The 20,883-nt window shown below is 37.8% G+C and overlaps 4 protein-coding genes across 6 annotated transcripts; all 4 read right to left on the bottom strand.

Annotated features, from left to right (window-relative positions):
- Positions 1-1,335: 1,335 nt before the first annotated feature.
- LOC111788566 (histone chaperone ASF1B) lies at positions 1,336-5,437 on the bottom strand. 2 transcript variants are annotated; one of them, XM_023668948.2, is made up of 4 exons: positions 5,279-5,437; positions 4,923-5,174; positions 2,280-2,395; positions 1,336-2,185 (listed from the first exon to the last, which is right to left on the bottom strand). In XM_023668948.2, exons 2-4 carry the CDS (start codon positions 5,029-5,031, stop codon positions 1,829-1,831), a joined length of 582 nt encoding a protein of 193 aa, XP_023524716.1. In that variant the 5' UTR covers positions 5,032-5,174; positions 5,279-5,437; the 3' UTR covers positions 1,336-1,828. The 2 variants fall into 2 exon arrangements, with proteins under 2 accessions (XP_023524716.1, XP_023524708.1); XM_023668940.2 differs by having other exon boundaries at positions 4,923-5,432.
- Positions 5,438-6,335: 898 nt separating this feature from the next.
- On the bottom strand, positions 6,336-9,463 carry LOC111805356 (GRAS family protein RAM1-like). Its single transcript, XM_023690449.2, has 2 exons — positions 8,345-9,463; positions 6,336-7,546 (listed from the first exon to the last, which is right to left on the bottom strand). Exons 1-2 carry the CDS (start codon positions 9,185-9,187, stop codon positions 6,434-6,436), a joined length of 1,956 nt encoding a protein of 651 aa, XP_023546217.2. The 5' UTR covers positions 9,188-9,463; the 3' UTR covers positions 6,336-6,433.
- Positions 9,464-11,038: 1,575 nt separating this feature from the next.
- Positions 11,039-14,990, bottom strand: LOC111804284 (actin-related protein 2). Its single transcript, XM_087127227.1, has 15 exons — positions 14,808-14,990; positions 14,525-14,635; positions 13,504-13,642; positions 13,352-13,419; positions 13,200-13,278; positions 12,935-12,984; positions 12,646-12,749; positions 12,499-12,567; positions 12,353-12,416; positions 12,188-12,256; positions 11,981-12,064; positions 11,857-11,915; positions 11,557-11,623; positions 11,383-11,466; positions 11,039-11,301 (listed from the first exon to the last, which is right to left on the bottom strand). The coding sequence occupies exons 1-15, from the start codon at positions 14,847-14,849 to the stop codon at positions 11,221-11,223; spliced, it is 1,170 nt and encodes a 389-aa protein (XP_086983353.1). The 5' UTR covers positions 14,850-14,990; the 3' UTR covers positions 11,039-11,220.
- Positions 14,991-16,018: 1,028 nt separating this feature from the next.
- On the bottom strand, positions 16,019-18,967 carry LOC111804272 (ACT domain-containing protein ACR6). Of its 2 annotated transcripts, XM_023689026.2 has the most exons (8): positions 18,554-18,967; positions 18,416-18,463; positions 18,053-18,098; positions 17,841-17,955; positions 17,692-17,759; positions 16,994-17,599; positions 16,794-16,898; positions 16,019-16,700 (listed from the first exon to the last, which is right to left on the bottom strand). In XM_023689026.2, the coding sequence occupies exons 2-8, from the start codon at positions 18,460-18,462 to the stop codon at positions 16,359-16,361; spliced, it is 1,329 nt and encodes a 442-aa protein (XP_023544794.1). In that variant the 5' UTR covers position 18,463; positions 18,554-18,967; the 3' UTR covers positions 16,019-16,358. The 2 variants fall into 2 exon arrangements, with proteins under 2 accessions (XP_023544794.1, XP_023544786.1); XM_023689018.2 differs by having other exon boundaries at positions 18,416-18,967.
- Positions 18,968-20,883: the final 1,916 nt, after the last annotated feature.

Below are 20,883 nucleotides of genomic sequence, written 5' to 3'. Positions count from 1 at the left end.
TTTGGACTTCTTTCTGGCTGCAATTTCAATAGTAACTGATTTCCCTCTTTAATAAGGGATCTGTCCTTTCCTATCCCTATGTCACCACCATCCATGAACAGCTCAAGTGCAACAGTATTACACATCAAAATGTAAGCATCATCTCATTCATATCAAACTTATATCACAATTACTTAATTGGCTTCCACCCAATCAAAGAATGTGATTCTCAATCTTTTCTCTTTTTTTGACCATTTTCTAAAAAAGCTTCCATTATTAAGATAATCTCGCATCTACCAAAAGAAAAGATCTAAAATTGATAAGTACTCCGTATGAAAACATATGTAATCATGATATCATTATCGTTGAACCTCTCGAAATTTTTTATCTCAAGTATAATCAAGTAGTAATGATAGGTAGAATTACCGAGAGTTTCTATCTTTTAAGGGATATTCATTCATTGTTCGTTCTTGAACTAATCTGGACATAAACTATTATTGAAACTAATCACTCTTAAACCAGTCCTCCTAAACGTAGTTTATGATTTAGATATTAGTTATTAGTCTACCCCACACAACTATAGAATAAAGAGTTTTAAATACTAGAAGAAGAAAAGTGACAGTTTGTTCCCGTTCTTAACCTTAAGGAGTGGTAGTAACACCATATTCTGACAAATCCTATAAGATTCGGAATGTCGCTTCTCTATAAAAGCATAATTCTTGTCTCCCTCATTGGAGATCGTCCATCCAAGATGAAGACCTTGATAGAGTACATACATGGAAAGAAACAACTGCACTAATCTTTCAATCAATTAACTTAAAGCTACTTAACCAATTTGAATATAGTTCAATTAGCTTGAATATTTAGTCTAAACTCACGGTAACCATAGCAAGTTTTCTAGTATATGGACGAACTTGGACAATGAGTTAATTAAAATGTAGATTCCAAATAAATGTCTTGGGAGTCCTACGTCTAAAATGAGAAGCAAAGACATTGTTGTAGTAAAGACCAATTTTGGAAGTCATGTGTGCTCATTCATGCTATTCCAAGATATTGTTTGTGGAAGATTTTGAACGATACAATTCCTACCAAAAGCAATGTTTACGAAAAAGGGGATGGATACTGAAGTTATGTGCTCTTTTTGCAGGAAAAAAGGGAGACTAGGAGCCATGTTATGTGGACTCGCAAGTTTGGTAAACAGGTCAGGCTTGTCCATTTTCCTAGCTTAACTGGCCTGTTTGACTTGTGCAGGGAAAAGCTGGAAGCCTATCCACTACTGGGAATGGTTTGCTGACTACTTGGAGGACACAAATCAACTAAGACATAACCATTCTTTGGAGAGCCTATGGGACAAACTGCAATCAACTAAATGTCACAAGGTGTATAGCACAGATCCAAATTAGAATCAGATTCACAGAACTACCATTTTACATCTGGAGAAAGGCGGATTCCTTGTCGTCAATGCAACACGGTTCCACATATGAACATACTCCTATCTCACAGTTCTTCATGTCTTTCACTCTCTTCTAACACCACAGTGATTCCCTCACCATCATTGCTTATCTGACTTAACTAATACACCAAAAGTTGTTTAGCTATCAAAAAAGGACTTCAAAATAATGAATTTGGACTGTCTTTGTACAAGTACAAACCATAGAAATACAAGTCAAACTGAGTTGAAGACACGTTGAACACTGCATTCCAACCATCATAAGCTCAAAAATATCTCAGCTTCTGGAGCTTAAAACCATCCAGAATCCAGCAATGATGATTTCTAAGAACAAGTGACGACCGTGACAGAAATTTCCATGATTTAGTTGGGATGGAAGTTCCTTCAACAAAGCTAAATCTAAGGAATTTGTTCGTCTGAAGGATGTTCAGGCGAAGCGGGTAGTTGATCGTCACCGTCAGTTTCAGCCAATACAGGATCGTTAGGAGGAGGTTCCTCTCCACTATCATTGGTCTCAGGGTAAAAATTAATGGGAAATTTTGTAACCCTGGGTTTATCAGATAGAATGTTTCTCTGAACCCTATCGATCAAGACTTTGGTTGGAGGTTCTTCTCTGAGCTGCTCGTCATCATAATCATTGTTTACATAGTAACCAACGCGGATAAACTCCTGACCCATATATGAGCAGGTCAACAGAAGTACAGTTACGCCAATGATATCTTCTTCAGGAATTTTGGATGGGTCCGGAGGGTCGGCCTGGGAATGATCCATATGGGAGGGGATAGCGAGGTTATCTCTATAAACAAGATGGTGTATTAACAAAATACAGAAATTGGTCAAGGAAATTTACCTGCAATACAAAACGATAATTGCCAACATTGACAGGACCCACAAGAACACACTCCAAGAGTTGATCATAAGTCTCAACCTCAGCAGACCCTACGTAAATTAGCTTCCATTCCAAATCTGAAGCAGAAAGAGAAAACAGTCGGGACAGAAAGATTCAGTCAAAAGGGTACTACTGCAAGTCCAATGATCACCAATATAATTGACTAGACTTCTAAAAAAATGCAATAGGTGTCACACGTAATATGATAAATTTTTACCCAAGTACAGAGTTCAATAATAAAACTAACTTTTTTTATAAACTAAAGTGCGTATCACACTTAAGAATAAACTAAATACTTACACTCAAATTTCCTTCTAAATAACAGAGTGAACGTTTCCAGTCATCAATTGGATATACTTTTCTCGAAGGTGTCATAGAAAAAAACTGCAAATTCACACATCTTAAAGAAATATCCACGTCTCATCATACAATAGAATCTAGTTGCTCTTGCTTAATCAAATTTTCCCTTTTTTAGGAAACAATTACATCCGATTGCAATAGGTCATGTGGTGCTTAAACATGTAGCGGGGGCTTTTTACTGTGAGGCATACAACACGATACAGTAGAAAAAGATATGGAATTATAAATAATACAATAATGAAAAAATAAAGCTAGAATTTTGTGTAGAGAAGCTTGTAGAGATCTTTGGCTGCTTCAGAAAGAAAGAAACTCAAAAATATTCCAAGGTTGGATTTGACACACCATCAACCCGTAACTAGAGTCTAGAAGGATTCATTTCAATTACAAACTTTTCTAAGAAATCCTGCAAAACTGATGTTGGTATTTATGTCATGGCTAACATGAGCTTGATTCAATGAAAATTTGGCCCTGTAATTCTATCTAAACTAGTCCCTATCTAGTTCCTGTTCTAATGGCCATGCTATAGAATTATACCTAGCCACAATCTTTCGAATGGTAACTTGTTAGCAAGGAAAACCATAAAATCCTGGATTGAAGCATGCATTGGGTGTTGACCAATCAAACATTGCCTGAACTTTATTTTTTGTTAGTCTGACATGATATGTCCCAAATATATTGGTTGTCTTTGCATAAATGCTCTCTCCATTTACTTAATATACTGTATACAACTTGTGTTTCTTAACAGGTTCCCTAAAAATAAAAGCAAATCTGAATTTCTGTAAGAACATCTTCAATAAATCATTCATTGAAGCCGTAAAAACAGTGTGTGGGTTGGTCAAAGCAAAAAATGTGATTGATTTCATTGACCTTCAGTCATTATTCCATATCATACCACATAGAGTGATTGTGATTCTGTTCCCTGCCTTCCCGTTAACACCTACCATCAAAGTTCTATGCTACAACCATCAAGAATTTTCTTCAACATATACCACGAGTACCTCAAAGAGCCTAATCAATTATAGACCTTGCTGCTGGAGTATAGACTAACCAAAGGACACAGTCTCTTCTGAGATATCTAAAGTTCAACATGAAGTAAAAAGTTGGAGGACTAAAATGGTGCCCTTTAAATATCCAATAACAAAACCATACCCACATCAAACAATTACTTTTTATGTTTCATCATAAACCTCTCAAAATAATTTTTTAAATTGAAACCAAGAAAGCAACTGCAGCATATCTAATTTTGCTAGCATCACAAAAGTTAATCATACTCCGGATATGCCAAAATTATTTGTTGGGTATGCTAATAAAAAATCCCATTGACCAAGATATATAAATAAACTCAGGTAAATATTCGGCTGACATCCATTACTCCGCTACAGATGCAATAAATTAAAATTTTGCAATATCCTATCCATCAACCTATATCGGGCTAACAACGTCAATTACCTATCTTCAATCTTACATGGAGTGGCACCGAAGGCAGAGGGAAAACATTAGGAATCTTGATATGATAATCAATGGAATACTGAATAATATACAATACAACATACAAAACAAGGGTCCTACACTTTCCAAATGTATTTCCAGGTACAGGTTCAGAAAGTATGCTGAGAATTTTGCAACCTTACAGGTACAAGTTAGTAAAAACTTGAACGGTGACGACAATAAGACACTCTCATCCAAAAGAAGGTCAACTAAGCTAAGTAGCCATTTTGCCGATATCAAGTATTCAGTCCCAGAACATTTATAGTTTGCACCAAATGTTATAAACTAGAGCTCCCATAAAGAGGTAACAAAAACTACAATACCCCAAACATCTTAGACAAATCGAATAGAGAGATTAAGAGAATGTTATTCATTGTCGATCTAAAAACCGAGGAACAATTTCATAACCCAAATTTTTTAACGCCACATTCTCTCATAAATGATCTCTTGAACTGCCTTCTCCAATCAAACCACATTTTTCATTCCATCAAGTAATTCGTCCGCTGTAAGTAGAAATTCCTTGGACACATGACGCAACATTGAAAAATTTATATTCATTTTAGCAACCACAAACTCGTTTGTAAGTTTAACCTTTTTACCAGCTTGCATTGCCAGTCAATTATACAAGAAGTTCGAAACAGATTTAAACCTAGAAAGTAAACCCTAATGGAAACTTAATAGAAATAGTATTGAAAGGGAAATAATGATTGAACACAGAGAAAATAAAAAGCGACAAAACGTAGATCGAGGGAATACCGTATTTGAGAGGAGACAAACACTCGTAGGAGATCTCAAACTGAAGAGGGGTAGAGAAGGGCGATGGATTGTCGAGAACTGCAACGTTAGTGATATTCACAGCGCTCATTGTCGTTGATTTCGATAGAAACAGACAGCTCGCATGGAATTAGCGGAGAAATGAAATAGCTCAAGACTCTACTCGTCCAATTCGATGCGTGAATCGAACTCCGAAAATGATGGAATCGGAAAGAGGTTGAAGAAGACGGAAGTCTGGAAGTAACCAACGAAAAGAGATCTTTGTTTACTGTTTTTAGTTCGCGAAAAAGAGTTTTGGGTCTGAGTTTTTGTTTGTTCGAGAAAAAGGGGAAGAATACCGGAAATGTGGAGCGGTCACCGGCGATAACCGGTAGCGGGATTTGGCGGGAGTCGATAGGGCACGAACATCATCGGTCAGCTGTGGTGGCGTTTGGCGAGCAGAGTTGACGTCGGATTTCAGGCAAATTTACGTTATCGTTCATTACAAATCTAACGGCTAAGAAGAGATAATGGATAAAATATGTTTAAGATGGAGAAAATTTTTTTTTTTTTTTTCTACTCATTTTTTATTATGAGACCAAGTCAATTAATTAATTAAAATATTTAATTATTTAACTCTCATTCATTCCCTCTAAATTTTATGTGTACTATTAAAAATTGGTTCAACTCCTATAATTACCGCTGATTCTTTGATAAACGACCTACTTACGACAAAATCATGAATTAACTCCTCTCGAATCACCGACTCCAAGTTCTTTTTAGGAAAGAAGCTGCTTCATTTTCTACGTGTAAGCTGCTCACAAGAGCCATGCGCAGTGTCATAGTCGTACATTTTTAACCGTGTAGCGTCATGACACGTTCATGACAACCCTTAAAGAAAATATTCCATCCGTCTTTGTAGCTTTGTCGGACCTTAAGTGAGATTTGTCTTCGTCAACCAAACACAACTCATGCATAATCTAAACTTGTTTGGCCACGCACGACGCCCATGCGTGTTTGATCTCTTCATAGTATGGTGGTGACATGCAGCTGCTGCCCCTCAACTCTCTCCCCTACACGGCCTCTCATGGCACTTCCCTTACAATATTAGGGTAGTTTTGATCATTTGAATTCAACCCAATTGAATGGTCCCTTGCATCTCGTACGACATGACCACGTTATTTACTTGACTTGAACTACTTTCTAGAAGTGAAGATTATCTCCAGAAACCAATACATATTCTTAATTCACGAACGAGACATATAATATAACCCAAAAGGTCGCGAATTTGAATGTACAATCGAATGAATTATGTGTATTAATGTTAGAACATAAATGGTTTACATATAAAAACAAAGAAACTTATAACATAGAGATCTCTCGTATAATATGATAGGAGAGTCTTGTAGTTTTTAACAACAAATTCATGATTGAAAAAGAAAAAAAAAAAAAGAAAAAAAAAAAAAAGAAAAAATATCATAATTATATAATAAAAAGAATTAAAAATATCGTGCTCAGCATCTCCATGCAGAAGCTGCAATAAGAGCCCTATCTTGCCACCCCAACAACAAGCAACCCTTGTCCTCTGTCAACCTGTAACCATCACATGAATATAAACCAAGCAATATTTTGGACTGTGTCACTGCATTGCTACTCAATGCCACCCCTTTGAACCCCTTTGTTTCCATTAATTTCCTCCATTTCGCCAGCCTCTCGTGTCGTTCGATTCGCTCCGCTCCTTCGCACGCCACTATGTTCCTTATCTCCGGTGCGAATATGTACTGCTCCACCTTCGCCCGCTGTGCCGACTCCGGTGGGAACGTTGCGTCGAGAGAGTCGAAAATGGCGGAGTAGTAGTGTAGAGCTTCTAGGAACCTCCCTAGGAAGTAAGGACCGTTATGGCTTGCTTCTTGTTCCACTAGGGTTACGATGTTCGGAGCCTGATCTCGGATCATAGCAAGTAAGTTCCCGAGGCTCTTCCCTGGGACACGGTGGAGACGGTTCACGATGTTGACCGCTAAAGCCTCTCCGACACGACGGTTGAACATATTGGGCTTTAGGGCTTCGAGTTGCTCTCCAATTGCATGGAATTCAAAAGGGACGTTTAGAGAATGAGCGAGCTCGGTTAAGCAGCGGCCGGTTTCTTGCACGGCGTCTATGACCGGGCCAACTCCGGTGATTCGGAGGAACGGGGAGCCACCAGGGCGAGCTGCTAGGGCTTGCATGAAAGCTGGCCATTGATAACCTTGGAGAATATCAAGGTCTATAACATGGACGCGCTCTTCAGCTTCAAAGGCTTCAAAAATGGCTTGATTGGCGGTGAAATGAGCGAACTTTACATAAGGGCAAGCTTGGTAAACGATTTGGTAAATCTTGAGGATTTCGAGGGAGTTTTTGGGAAATGGAGGGATTGGAGAAATGGGTTTTGCGGTGGTGAAAGTTGCAGCAAGACGAGCACTTAAGGCTTCGGTGAAACAAGAAGCAACTCTTTGCATGGAATCGCCAATTGGAGTGACAACTCTGTTGAGATGATGAAGGTATCTTCTTGCTAACATGTAATCCTCTTTGGCTACTGCTTCTGCACATGCAAGAAGGAGGTGCACCAGTTGAAGTCCACTATCTTGTTCCTACGTTTTTCAATGCCAAAACACATAATAATTACTTCCATGAATTTATACTAATTTTGAAAGCAAGTAATTGGGTTGTTTTAGAATACAAAAACAAGTAAAAGTTCAAATTTTTAGACCGACGTGTTTTAAAATCTTGAAGAGAAACTCGGAAGGGAAACCCCAAAGAGGGTAATATCTTATAGCGGTGGGTTTAGACTGTTACAAATGGTATAGAGTTGGCACTGGGCTGTGTGCCAACGAGAATCGCACATCAGTTGAAGAGGAGAACGAAACGTTCTTTATAAGCGTGTGGAAACTTCTTCTTAGCCTACGAGTTTTAAAACCTTGAGGAGAAACTCAATAGAAAAAACCTAAAAAGGACAATATCTATTAATAGTGGGTTTGGACGGTTACAAATGGTATCAGGGTCAGACACTGAGCGGTGTGCCATCGAGGATGCTGGGATCCCGAGAGGAATGGATTGTGAAATCCCACATCGTTTGAAGAGGAGAACGAAACATTCCTTATAAGGGTATGGAAGTCTTTCCCTAATAGACTTGTTTTAAAACCTTGAGAGAAAGCGAGAAGGAAAAATACAAAGAGAACAATATTTGTTAACGGTGGGTTTGGGGTTTATCTGTTAACGGTAGGTTTGGATGGACTGGATTGTAAAATCCCATGTCGGTTGAAGAGGAGAACGAAACATCCCTTCTAACGGTGTGAAAACCTCTACCAAGCAGACATGTTTTAAAACTTTAAGGAGAAGTTCTAAAAATGACAATATCTACTAGCGGTGGACTATTACTAATGGTTTACCTGCTCAGACCCAACAGGAGGAGGCACCATCAAGCTATGGTTGAGCTGATTTTGTGGCTGCTTTGGAGGTGGCAACGGCAAAGGCGACGGCGCAGGCGGTGGCAGTGGCGGTGGCTGGTGTTGTTGTTGATCTTGTTGTGGTGGCAAAGGGGCAGTTGTGATCGACCCCATTTGAGTATAGAATTCCCTATCCATAGTTGATGATTCGTTTGGCACAGCCAAGTCCTCAAAAACTGGTGGAAGAGAAGAAGTTGATATGTCATAGAATTGCAATGATTCTCCAATACCTGAAATCTTAGACAAATTTTGAAACGTTTCAAACCCCTCAGGCTCTTCATAATCATCCAACAATTCTCCAATAGTAGGAAGCGAAGAAGTGCCCTCAATTGCTTGCATATATTGATTACTAGGCGAGCTAAACACCTTATGAAGTGGGCTAAGCCCTTTCCCTTTATGAACACTGCTCGAAGCCCCAACTTGAGAGCAGCTCCTAGGCGGCGAACATTGCATTGCTTGCCCATAGTTATAGTAATTGAAACCCAAGTTGTGGGGCGACGGTAAGCTCCGCACAGGCGACGAGATCATGAAGTCGCAGTCGAGTTGGTCCGCAAACAAGGAATCCCAGACGGAGTTGTCCGGCGATTGAATCTCGATGTCGCCGTCGATTTCGAACTTGGGAGCAGGGAAGCTGAGGCTGGCGGGCGTGAGACTGTCGGAGGAGGAGACGGCGGCGGTCTTGGCGGAGACGGCTTCATTTGGGGAGGTGGGGGGCGGAGGCTTGGAGGAGGAGGAGGTTTCGGTGCTGTTGCTTGGGGCGATGCTTCCGCAGAGAGAATTGATCATTTTCGTGTTTTTTGTTGTGCGGAAATTGCGGAAACACCCAGAAGATAAAAACAGAAAGTTTATGAGAATCAAACAAGTTTTTTTTTTTAAGGAAATTTGGTATAAAAGAAGGAACTTGGAAAGAGATCAGTTCGATTGTTCTTATTGGGGTTACAAATTTGTCAGCTAGCAGAGGAAGGTGTTTCAATGTCCAGTGATGACAGCGTTGGCAAGCCTGTGCGTAGCAGCGAGAGACCCAATTCTATTACCCCTCCCTCACATATGGGGCCGGCTGATCACATAACACGCCACTTTTTTTTTTTTTTTTTCTCTAAATTATTATTATCAATATCAATTCTAAGCAAAATAATAATTAACTTGATTTTAAGGATTTGTGCTATAATAATTTATGTATTAGGACCACAATTAATTAACAATTATTATTTTCTTTTTTTTTTTTTTCTCTAAATTATTATTATCAATATCAATTCTAAGCAAAATAATAATTAACTTGATTTTAAGGATTTGTGCTATAATAATTTATGTATTAGGACCACAATTAATTAACAATTATTATTTTCTTTCACTTATGTCACAGATATTTAATGGTTGAAAAAAATCAATTCTTGATAGGAGGGATTTGAATTTAATAACAGTTTGATTAGTTTTGGATATAAAATCAAATTTCTAAAGACTCATATTTTAGAATTTTATTCTACGAATATGAATTAATTCTATAATGATATAACTAATCTATTATGTTGGTGTAATAATCTAAGTTTATTGTTAGTAGATATTGTTCCGTTTGTCCCATTACATATTGTTGTCCGTCCCACGATTTTAGAATGAAGTAGGAAGTGTTTGGATATTAAATTGGGAGTTATACAGGCATGATCCAACTGGAAGATTGTAAACTTCACAAGTTTGTGTTGTTTACAGCTGCAGCATTGCGAAGTTTATTTAATGTGGGTAATACTATGTTTAATTAGAAGGGATTGAAGTGAAGAGTAAGGAGAAGAAGAAGAAGAAGGAGGAGGGGAGATTTGATTGGGAAAAAGGACGAAATGAGAACATAGGCAAAATCGTCGGGCATGGCGTCGGTGGCGCCGTCTATCCCTTGGATTTGCCAAAGGAATTGAGTGTTTGTCTTCTTTTCTCTCGTTTCATCCTCAGGCGGCCAATTCCTTCCTCTGTTCTTGCTCTCTCTCAGCATCTTCCCCTTTTCAACATAATCACTATTCTCAATGCCATAGTTTAGCGTTTTTGCCCCTCCATGGCATGCATGCACCTACCCCCACATGTGAAACCTTCATCGTTCTTCCATATTTGCACCAGACATTTTGTGAGAGATCTCACGTGGGTGTGGTGTGAGAGCCCAGTAAACACGTTTGAAAATCGTGGACGGAAGGCGATATGTAACGAGCCATAATAGAACGGACAATATCTACTAACAGTGGACTTTGACTATTACAGATTTAGTATGACATCATCAAAGTAATAGAGAGAAAAACAAATAGGAATAGAATAGGAAAGCGAAAGAATGGAAATTTCCGAATAGAATTGATATGGGGTTGCAAAAGCCAAAAGGGGTTTGTAAAGACTAGGGAGAAAAACAAATAGGAAAGGATTAGTGGGACAAGAGGACAATTACAAGATTACAAGACTTAGTCTTCATGATCGATTTGTCCTCGAGGAAGAAGATATTTTTGAAGAGAGACACTAACTTGTTTTATTCTCTGTATTCTTACTCTTTGTGAGGTGAAGAACATTCATGGCGGATAATTTCTAATATTGTTGTAACAATTCAAATCCACCGCTAGCTTCCCCTCAAGATTTTTAAAACACGTTTGTTATGAACAAGTTTCCACACCCTTATAAAGAATGTTTGTATCACTCACATAATCATATTCCAACATTCAAACAACATAAGAACATAAGATTATTCCATTTTATCACTCACATAATCAATCAATCCTGTCTTCATTTCATAAGCTAAGTCATTAAATTGTAGTCTGAGGAGCAATCTTGAAGGAGGCCACTGATCCCAAAAGGTGTCAGGCCTGCCCACATTTGCTTAGACAACCAACACCTTCTTCAAGATAATCTTCCCTGCTGATCCAAAATTCAGGCGCATCCTGGATGTGTCAACAACAGTTAATCCCTTTTACTTCTTGAATCAAATGGTTTAGAATGTTATGGGTATGTATGTCATCTACCTTCATTATTCCTGCTAGGACTGCGCCCCCCAGATACACCATGTGCTTCCTTCTTGGCGGATCCTCTATCCGCAATCTCAGTTTCTAAGAATCACAGGCCATAAAACATACAAGTAAAAAGTGTTTTACTTTCCCAGGTTAAAGTCAAGAACTCAACAAAGATTTACATATTACCTTTAAACCATCTCTGTTTCCCTTCAAGACGACATCGAGATAGCGGTCGAGTATTTCTTTCTCCAAACTGAATATCATTACAATCAATCACCATTTTATCAACATTTCGATGGTGTTTCAACAATAATACATAAGTCGTGTCTAGCCATGTCCGAAGGACACGTAAAATAGCACATCGGACACGTGTTTGAGTGTGTCCAGACGTATCCATGTCTGACATGTGACTGACACGGAAACTCGGCCTATAGGTCGAGGGTAGAAGAATAATATAATCACAGACCAAGAAGAGCTACACATTACCGACTAGGTAATCCAGGATACATTGTGCTCCCGCCACTTAAAACAATATGCTGGTAAAGCTGCAAACCAATAATATTCATCAAAAGGGTACTTTCTTGAAAGCATATGAAAGATCTGATCATACCATCATCCGATTATCGATATCCATTTCTTGAATGCAGCGGAAAACCATATCTGCCATCCCATCCCCTTCAACATCTATCAGTTCCTGCATGAAACAGAGAATTTCATTGCTTTAATCAACATTATGTCCCATTCTTATAATAAGAAGTAAAAACTAATGTTCTTTATAACCCGTCCCCAATATTATGTTAACCCGTCCCATTCTTACTGGAGTGAAGAGCGCCTCAGGAGCTTGAAAACGTTCGGTGCCAACTTTGATTACCCTTCCATCTGGAAGCTGGCCAAGATAACTCATCCATTCTTGTCAAAGGTGGTTACCAATACGAGTATGATTAATATTAATTCTTAGCAGAATTCACAAGAGGTGACTTACAGTATAGTTCTTGACAAGAATGGTGGTTTCAAGCCCCATTTGATATTCCCTCTTGTAATCATAACTGCACATACATATATGTACCATCAAAATGTGGTAAATAAGCACATATCGCAAAGCATACGACGTCAAGCTGGTTAGTTCACCTTATATAGCAGAGCTTCTCCTTGATTTCCCTAACAGTCTCAAAATCAGCAGACCGATTCATCGCATACCTTCAAGAAGTCGCACGTGTTAGCTAAAGAAACAATCAATCGATTCATATCGACTGTGCTATGGAAAAAAACCCTCACCCTCTTCGTGAGAGTAAATCAACAAGATATGAAGTAATGTGTCGGCCAGCTACATTCATTCTTTTTGTAAGATGAGGAAATGAGTAGCCATCAACAACTGGAACCTGAAGAACAAATTGGTAAAAGGCTGTTAACCATCAAACTTAATCTGCACTCTCCACATAAACTTCATATCTCAAAAATGATTGACTCTTTAATGATAAACAAATGTACTATGCTCAATGAGTAGCAAATGGACGAGAAAAAAGTATGCACTGAAATTTACGAAACGATTTGGTAAATTATTTACCACGTGAGTGACACCGTCGCCAGAGTCGATGACTAACCCAGTCAGTAAACCTGTGAGAGTAAAATAATGAGTGAAGCATTACATGAAAAGCTAGAGTGAATTTGAGGATGTTTATCGTAGGGGCGTGCCTTTTCACCGTCGTAATGAAACGTACTTTTCGATTCAACAATTACAATATGCTAACCAAAAATCTAAGAAAAGGTGCGCCAATAGAGACAGAAAATAACTAAGCACAATTTTGACCTTCATTCATCCTTATAAGCACCTTGGGCATACAAAGTTAGAACAGCTTGGATTTGAATGAAGACCCCCGAAAAGTTGTACTTCTCAAACATCGTCTCAACCTGTAAGGTTATATCGACCCTAGTCGTTAAATCCAGCAAAAGAAAATTTGAAAGAAAATCGAAGGTCACAAACCATTTTTTCACGATTCTTCGAAGGATTGAGAGGTGGATCCGTGAGCAAAATCTTACATTCTTTTGGGTCTATCTATAGACAGAAAACACAAAAGCAATTAACATTATGATTTGTGCATGGGATGAATATAAACTGCTCATAATAGCTCAAACTTGCCTTCAGTTCGTTGAAAAATGCATGGTCCCACACATGACACATATCATCCCAGTTTTGTACAATACCATTATGGACTGGATAAGTTATATCAAGTTGATGACGCAAATCTGCACAGCTTTCTCCAACAACAATGTCCTATAGTAATTCAGAGAGAAGACTTGAGAACGAATAATCGATGTAACAGTCCAAGCCTACCACTAGCAGATATTGTCCGTTTTGGCTCGTTATGTAGCCTCACGGTTTTATATCGCGTCTACTAGGGAGAGGTTTCCACACCCTTATAAGGAATGTTTCATTCCCCTCTCCAACCTACGTGCAATCTAACAATCCACCCCCCTTGGGGGCCAGCGTCCTCACTGACACATTACCCGGTGTCTATCTCTGATACCATTTGGAACAACCCAAGCCCACCGCTACCAAATATAGTCTGCTTAGGCCCGTTACGTAAAGTCGTCAGCCTCACGACTTTAGAACGCGTCTACATCCTTGTAAGAAATGTTTCGTTTCCCTCTCCAACCGATGTGGGATCTAACAATCGAATACATAGCTACTAACCTCAGGATCCCTCTTTCCATAAACTGAGACATCTAGACTGAAAATATCTTGGATTCACTAAAATGCAATTCCTAAGCTAATAAAAGATAATCTCTACATGGGATATGAACATGTACACTCTATTTTCGAGCATCGAGAATATTAAAACAGCACTCGTGTAATCAGTTACGCTAATTAATCGAATAGAAATCACCCTTTAACCACTAACACAATGAGCATTCCCCCTTCTGCTCTGTGGAGTAGTAAATACAATTATCCCTAACAATCGGATTGAATGTTGGAAAGTTCTGTTCATAGACAAACTACCTTTCAGGATGAGATCACAAACAAAGATCATGACTACAGTTCATTGTCGAGCTAACGATAGAAATGAGAAATCAGTCATGATATTAAGAAAATCGAGGAGCACCACGAACATTTCAATTCTTCCATTAGCTCAAAATACAAAGGGAAATTGCAAACCTTAAGCTCCTGTTCTATGAGTGATTCTTCATAGCGAAGCAGTGGCCTTCCCACCACACAAGGAAACACAGAAGTGGGGAAATTCTCCCCGGCAAATCCACATTTCACGTACTGCAAATAATGAACAATCTAATCTTAAACAACCGAATCAAAGCAGGTTGAAGAAAAATGGAAACTCAATGATTTGGCAGATTTGGACAGGGGATTGTAAGATCAAGATGAAGGTGATCATGGGGAAACGAAACAGTAGATTGAAACAATGATTTAAAGAAGAAGGAGATACCCCAGTGCCATTGTCGCAGACGACGACTTTCCGATTATCCATGGCGCCGCGATGCGGTTCTGCAGAAGATGGTAGTGGCTACGACTTTCGAAGACGGATTTGGTGGAGATGGCTTGAAGTTAAGGGAAGTACGGAAGCGTCAATGAACAAGGAAGCTTTTCTATTTTCTTTTTGGAAGTATTACTAAGCCTAATACTTCAAATGGGCATCGTCTTGGACTTCAAAACTTGGACCCAGAATTGACACCAACTTAGGTAAAAAGAGGTTTGGGCTAGAAATTCAATATTTTTGTAAGAATATAATGAATGTGGCGAACACTAACATTGCTTTGGGATCAAGATATCTACTTACCAAACTGTGGGGCCATCCACGGTTTCTTGAAACAGGTAAAAACTCAGAAAATTAACCTCGATTTGTCAGTTTATTGCTCTGTTCTTGATTCGTTGATCATTGGCAAGAAGACCCATGATGCTTTTTTTTTGTTTTTAATGAGATTACTTCAGCTACTGACATTAATGGATACGCACCATGTAATTCGTTTTTGACTGCCCTTGCTTATGATGGGTATTTTGCGCATGCCCTGAAGGTGTTCGATGAAATGTCTCTTAAATGTATTCCTTCCACTTCAAGCTTCAGACTTTTGGCAGTCCAATACTTGTTCTGGAAAGTCTCCATGTCGAAGCAAACAGGATGCTCCTGAGGTATGCCGTTTCGGTAGGTTGTTCTTTAAGTTTTGCCTATTTTCTATTGTCTCGACTTTTGGAATTGACTTGACCCTTGAAGGTCCTACACAGCTTGTCTCACGTCTCCTTACAATCGAAACTTGTGTGTTTATATGAAAGGGTTGGGTTTGAAGAAATGCTGATTTAGTTACAAGTTTTGAACATGCTAGAGGTTCTGCTTGCTAAGTAACATGTTTTAGGTATCCATTTTTTAGCTGACAATTCACAAGGGTTGGTCTCTTCTTGCTCTGTTTCTTAGTAAAACATAAATGGACTTCTTCCAAGTCGTGGCTTAGATTGCACAAATGCCCTTCCTTTTAAGAGTAACTTTTTTTAATTTAGTCTTTGTAGATGTCAACACTCTTATAAGGCATGCTCCGTTCCCCTCTCCAACCAATGTGGGACCTCACAACGGAAGACTAAGTTAGACCATTTTCACCCTTCCATGAAAATGAATCGATGGTAACTGAGAAGCACATGACTGTGAAATACAACAATTAGAGCATATTCAGCATCCAATTCCATTGAGCCCAATAATTATAGCTTTACAGTCTTCTACAATTCTGTAGAAACAGCGTCTAATGTACACCATACACTACACTGGTTTGTACAGACATACATCCCAACCAACTTGCCTTTCAGTACAAGGTGGCTGGTTTCTTTTGGGTTTATTGGCTACAATATGAGAACATTGTAGCAAACCCTCACTTATAAGGGTGAAAGGAAAAGGATTCCTATAAATTTACACTGTCCCTTGAACTTGTCATGTATCTGTGCATCTTTTTCTACTTGTAAAGGAATATACACACAATGGGCAGAGCAGCTGCTTTCAAGAGTAGGATCTTATCAATTTGAAATTCTGAAAAGTTCTTGCTTTGAACAAGTTTCCCAAGAAGAATCCTGTCGTCGTCTCTTTCAGAGGCGTTTCGGAGAGCCATGAGTTGTGTTTCACCTGCAGCATGGCATCACCGATCTGTTTGCGAATGGACTCAACGGCCTTCACGTCGATGGCAGTTCCCGTCATGTCGGTGACATAGAAAACATCTTTGGCTTTTCCACGTTTGGTGACGATTTCTGCCCTCCTGATGCATAGGCTGTTCTCCCTAAATATTCTTGTGATGTCTGATAGAAGCCCAACTCTGTCTTCTGCATACAGTTCTAGCTTAAGCCCCTGCAAAGGAAAGCAGACAAGATAATGTATTATTGCCTATCCTTTACCTTCAAACAATAAGGATAAGAAACTCAACAATGGCCTCTCTTCTACCTCAGACTCCCTTCTTTCAATGGCTGCTTCAAGACAATGCAATACTCGGTCTCTTTCGGCTTCAGAGCTAATCGGCAGCCCGTCCTTATGTCTGATATAAAATTCCTGAAAAAGCAGTAACCGTTTTCCTTTAAATCATAACCGAACCTAAAAACTTAAATAGCTCAACTAGTTTCGACGAAAAATGGCCTTGGAATTACCAGATAAGCTTCCATGCTCCCAGTGTTTACCATTCCATGATAGACCACATACTCCATGTCTGTCAAAGTGCAAATAACATCATACATCAGCTTCGGCCGATCTCTAGATCTTGTAGTAATCACAGTATAATCCTTCTCGGCGCAATCCAAGACAGTAACATGGGGTCTCAAGTTCTTATCTTCAACCCCAAGCCTGGGTTTGCCAGCCCTTTCGTAATCTCGATCAGCCAGCATGATCTGATGCAGCCTTCTGTCTGTGCTGGTGACCCCAGGAGGAGAAAGGGTCATTTTCGCTTCCTTTAACTCGCCACTCCCTCTTAGAACATTGCATAGTAACTCCTTGATCGTTAAGAGCCGCTGTGTGTCTTCAATTGCTCGGCCAGTATCGTGATCAGTCACACGTACCACAGCTGCAGCTCTACTATTATGTGTCCAAACATCAGCATTTACAACATTGCAGTGAAGGTCCGCAAGAACAGCACAAACTTCAGACAATAAACCAGGCCTGTCAGTACCAGACAGCTCGATTGAAGTATGATCCTCCGAGGGCATCAAACCGACTGACTCTCTCAACGATGGCACGAAACTCGCATCCACTTCAAGCCTCTACATGGTGCAATTAACAAACACATTATAACACAACCCTCATAAAAGATGGAACATTCATTCATCTATCCCACTTGTTACAGTAAGTTTACCATTTGAATGGCGTTTATGGTTTCTTGATCTCTGATTTTGTCTCCATCATGAGTGATAACATTAAAAACTGGAAAGAAAGAACAAAAAGTAACCCATAAGTGGCTAAGCTTTTCAGATTCAAAATAACTTAAGAGTCAGAATCACTAACCATCCATGAACCAGCCTCCATCAGAGGAGATATAGGCTTTGGTAATGATTAAGTTCATATCCATGAGGACTTGAACAACTTTCAAGAGAATCCCATGTTTGTTCATGCTGTCAACCTGATAGGTAGAAGAAAAGGATTGGAGCAATCTTTAGCTCCTGATTGAATAAACAAAAGGAAGCAATAATTACAGAGCAAACTTAAAGATCAAGCACCTGGATCACTGTAGTGTCCTTACAAGCGTTGTTATCAATCACAACTCTGCAAGAACAGATTGAATATAACAAATAAGAATTCACAGAACAAACCGCTACTAAACTCATAAATCATAAGTTCATTCACATCAGCTCGAGTAAATAGATAGCAAAAAGAATCAAACCACTACTGCCTAAGTTATTGATATCACTCCCAGAAGTCAACCAACATTGAAACATCAAAATTCAACAAGAACAAGAAATCTGGAAAGAAGAAACATCAACTCGGAATTTCGAACACCATGACTCACAAAAACCCAGAAGCAAATTTCGGGAAGGAAATCAAAACCGTTTCCAATTAAGACGAAGAAAGAAGAAGAGTACCTGGGTGGGTTCAGCCTCCTGATAAGTTTATCATACTCGCTGTCCATGCTTGAAAAAGGGGGAAAAAAGAAAACCCACTTCAAATCTCCACCCAAAAACAGATTTAAAGAACAACCCACAAAAAATTTATACAAATACCTCAAGAACAAGAAGAAGAAGAAGAGGAAGAACAGAAGAAGAACAGGAAGAAGAGGACAAGAAGAGGGAGAGGGGAAGGCTTAAAAGTGAAGCAGAGAAAGGGGGAAAGGGAAATAAAGAAGAGGGGGAAGAAAAAGGGAGTGTTGGAATTAGGGTAGGCAATGGAAGCTTAGGTTCTTAGTTTGTTAATTTGTAGGATTTGACTATCCATGTCCATGGCGATGGGAGGGAGGATTGAATTGAATTGAAGTGAAGCTTTTTGAAGAGTTAAGATTTTGTGGATATTACTGATGGCGATACTGCCCCAGCTCTAAGGGACCACTCAGGGCGCTGCAAATCACGTGTCGTCTTAGCCGCGGGGGGTTGGTCGGAGAGTTGCCGCTCATCTCGCCGGCAATTTCAGCGTGAGCCACTGGTAATCTGCCCACGTTATTTTTATGCTTTCCTTTCTTAATTCATTAATAATTATATTTTAATTCTTTGTTAACTATTGGATTAAGGATACTAAACAAATCTCATTAACTATTGACTTTCCACCGCCACACACGCCGCCAACCAACTTTCCCAAACCCTAATGTTTTTTTTTTTTTTTTTTTTTTTTAATATTAAAAAGAAAATTAGGCTATCTCCAACTTATTATTAATTTAATTATGAAACTTCTCCCAATAATGGGATTTTTTTTTTAATTATTTAGTTATAATTTTTATTAAAAAGATATATATTATTTTTATCAGAATAAATTCTTTTTAGAAAAATTAAAAAAGCGAAATCAGACAACTTTACTATTAAAAGATAGAAAAAAAAAATAGCTATATTTTTTTATTAAAAAAAAATAATAAATTTGCAAAAATTAAGAGAAAATTTTATTTTTGTGAGAAAATAATAGATATATAAAAAGCGGATGTATTTGAAATTTGTAATTTTATTAAGAATATTGTGCGATTCTAGGTGAATCTACTTTTAAAAGTTAGTAAAGAATATATTTAAAAATAAATAAAATAATGCGTGAATAACGTTGTGTTTTAAAATATTCCCAAAAAAGAATATCGCATTTCTTAAATTTTATTTCTTAAATAAAATTTACATTTTTAATATAAAATTTGAAGGAACAATAATAATGGTTCAGACATGTTTGTATTTATTTTTTAAAAAATAAAACATGAAATAGAAAAAAAATAACTATCAACCAAATTTCTTTTTGATAAAAAATTATATGACAAAAAAAAAAAAAAAAAAAAACATCAGCTTAAAATTCCAACTTTATGGATAATAATATAAAATTTTTACGTTATTATTATTTTTTTTTTTAACTTCATCAACAACGAATAGATTCGAACTTCCACATCTTAATCCATAATATATATCAATTACCACTTGACTCGATATTTTAACTAATCAAATCATACTCAAGTTGACAATAAAAAATTATTAATAAATACAACGAAAAATAATTAAAATAAAAGTATTTACTGTGATATATTCATCCATTAATAAAAACCTGATAGAAATATGATTAATTTATAATTTGGTCCCTACCATTTAAAAATTTTAAAACTTGGTCTTTAATATTTTAAAAGTTAGAATTTTGTTCTTATCGTTTGATAAAATTTTACGATTAGTCTTTATAATTTAATAAAATTCTCATAAATAATTTAAATGGACTAATTCTAATATTTCAACGGAATAAATATTTAAATTTCGAGACGACGTGGAAAAGATAAGAAGATAAAAAGGAGATATTTGGAAATTGGAATGCATCCAATGAAATAAGGTGTGGGTGTGAAATGGAAATGCAAGATAAAGAAATCCTATGTGTGGGTAAGCGCCTTATCTTGTAACAAAACAAGGGTGCGTTTGGCGGCTGACGGTTACAGAGCTGAGTGATGAACAACCCATATACGTGGACTTTCGCTAACAACATAACTTGGATAACACAGATCAACATTCCTAATTACAATCCTTTTATCCAAATCCAAATGCTTCCTCACCCCATTTCTATATCAACCAATTGATATGGATACACGATAGAACATAATCTTATCATAATCTCGAGTTCATTTTCCACTAGATATGTAATTATGGGATCCCACATCCGTTAAGGTGGAAACCTCCCCCTAATAGATGTAAGTAACTGGTCAACAAATCATAGGATGTTGTCTACTTTTAAGCATAAATTCCAGTAGATTTGTTTTTTTATTTCTCTTAAAGATTTCATACCAATAAAATAGTTTTTTTTTATTTTATTATTATTAAGATGCTCCAAAATATTTTAAAAGATTTGAGTTTTAAGTAAATTTTTATGGATTTTGGGGGCGGAGAATCCAAAAGAA

The sequence above is a fragment of the Cucurbita pepo genome, chromosome 1 (assembly GCF_057944985.1).
Source record: "Cucurbita pepo subsp. pepo isolate OVF chromosome 1, ASM5794498v1, whole genome shotgun sequence".
In the NCBI taxonomy this organism is placed as follows: Eukaryota; Viridiplantae; Streptophyta; class Magnoliopsida; order Cucurbitales; family Cucurbitaceae; genus Cucurbita; species Cucurbita pepo.
The sequence above is the reverse complement of the archived record's forward strand: the minus strand, read 5'-3'. Positions and strand labels throughout refer to the sequence as shown.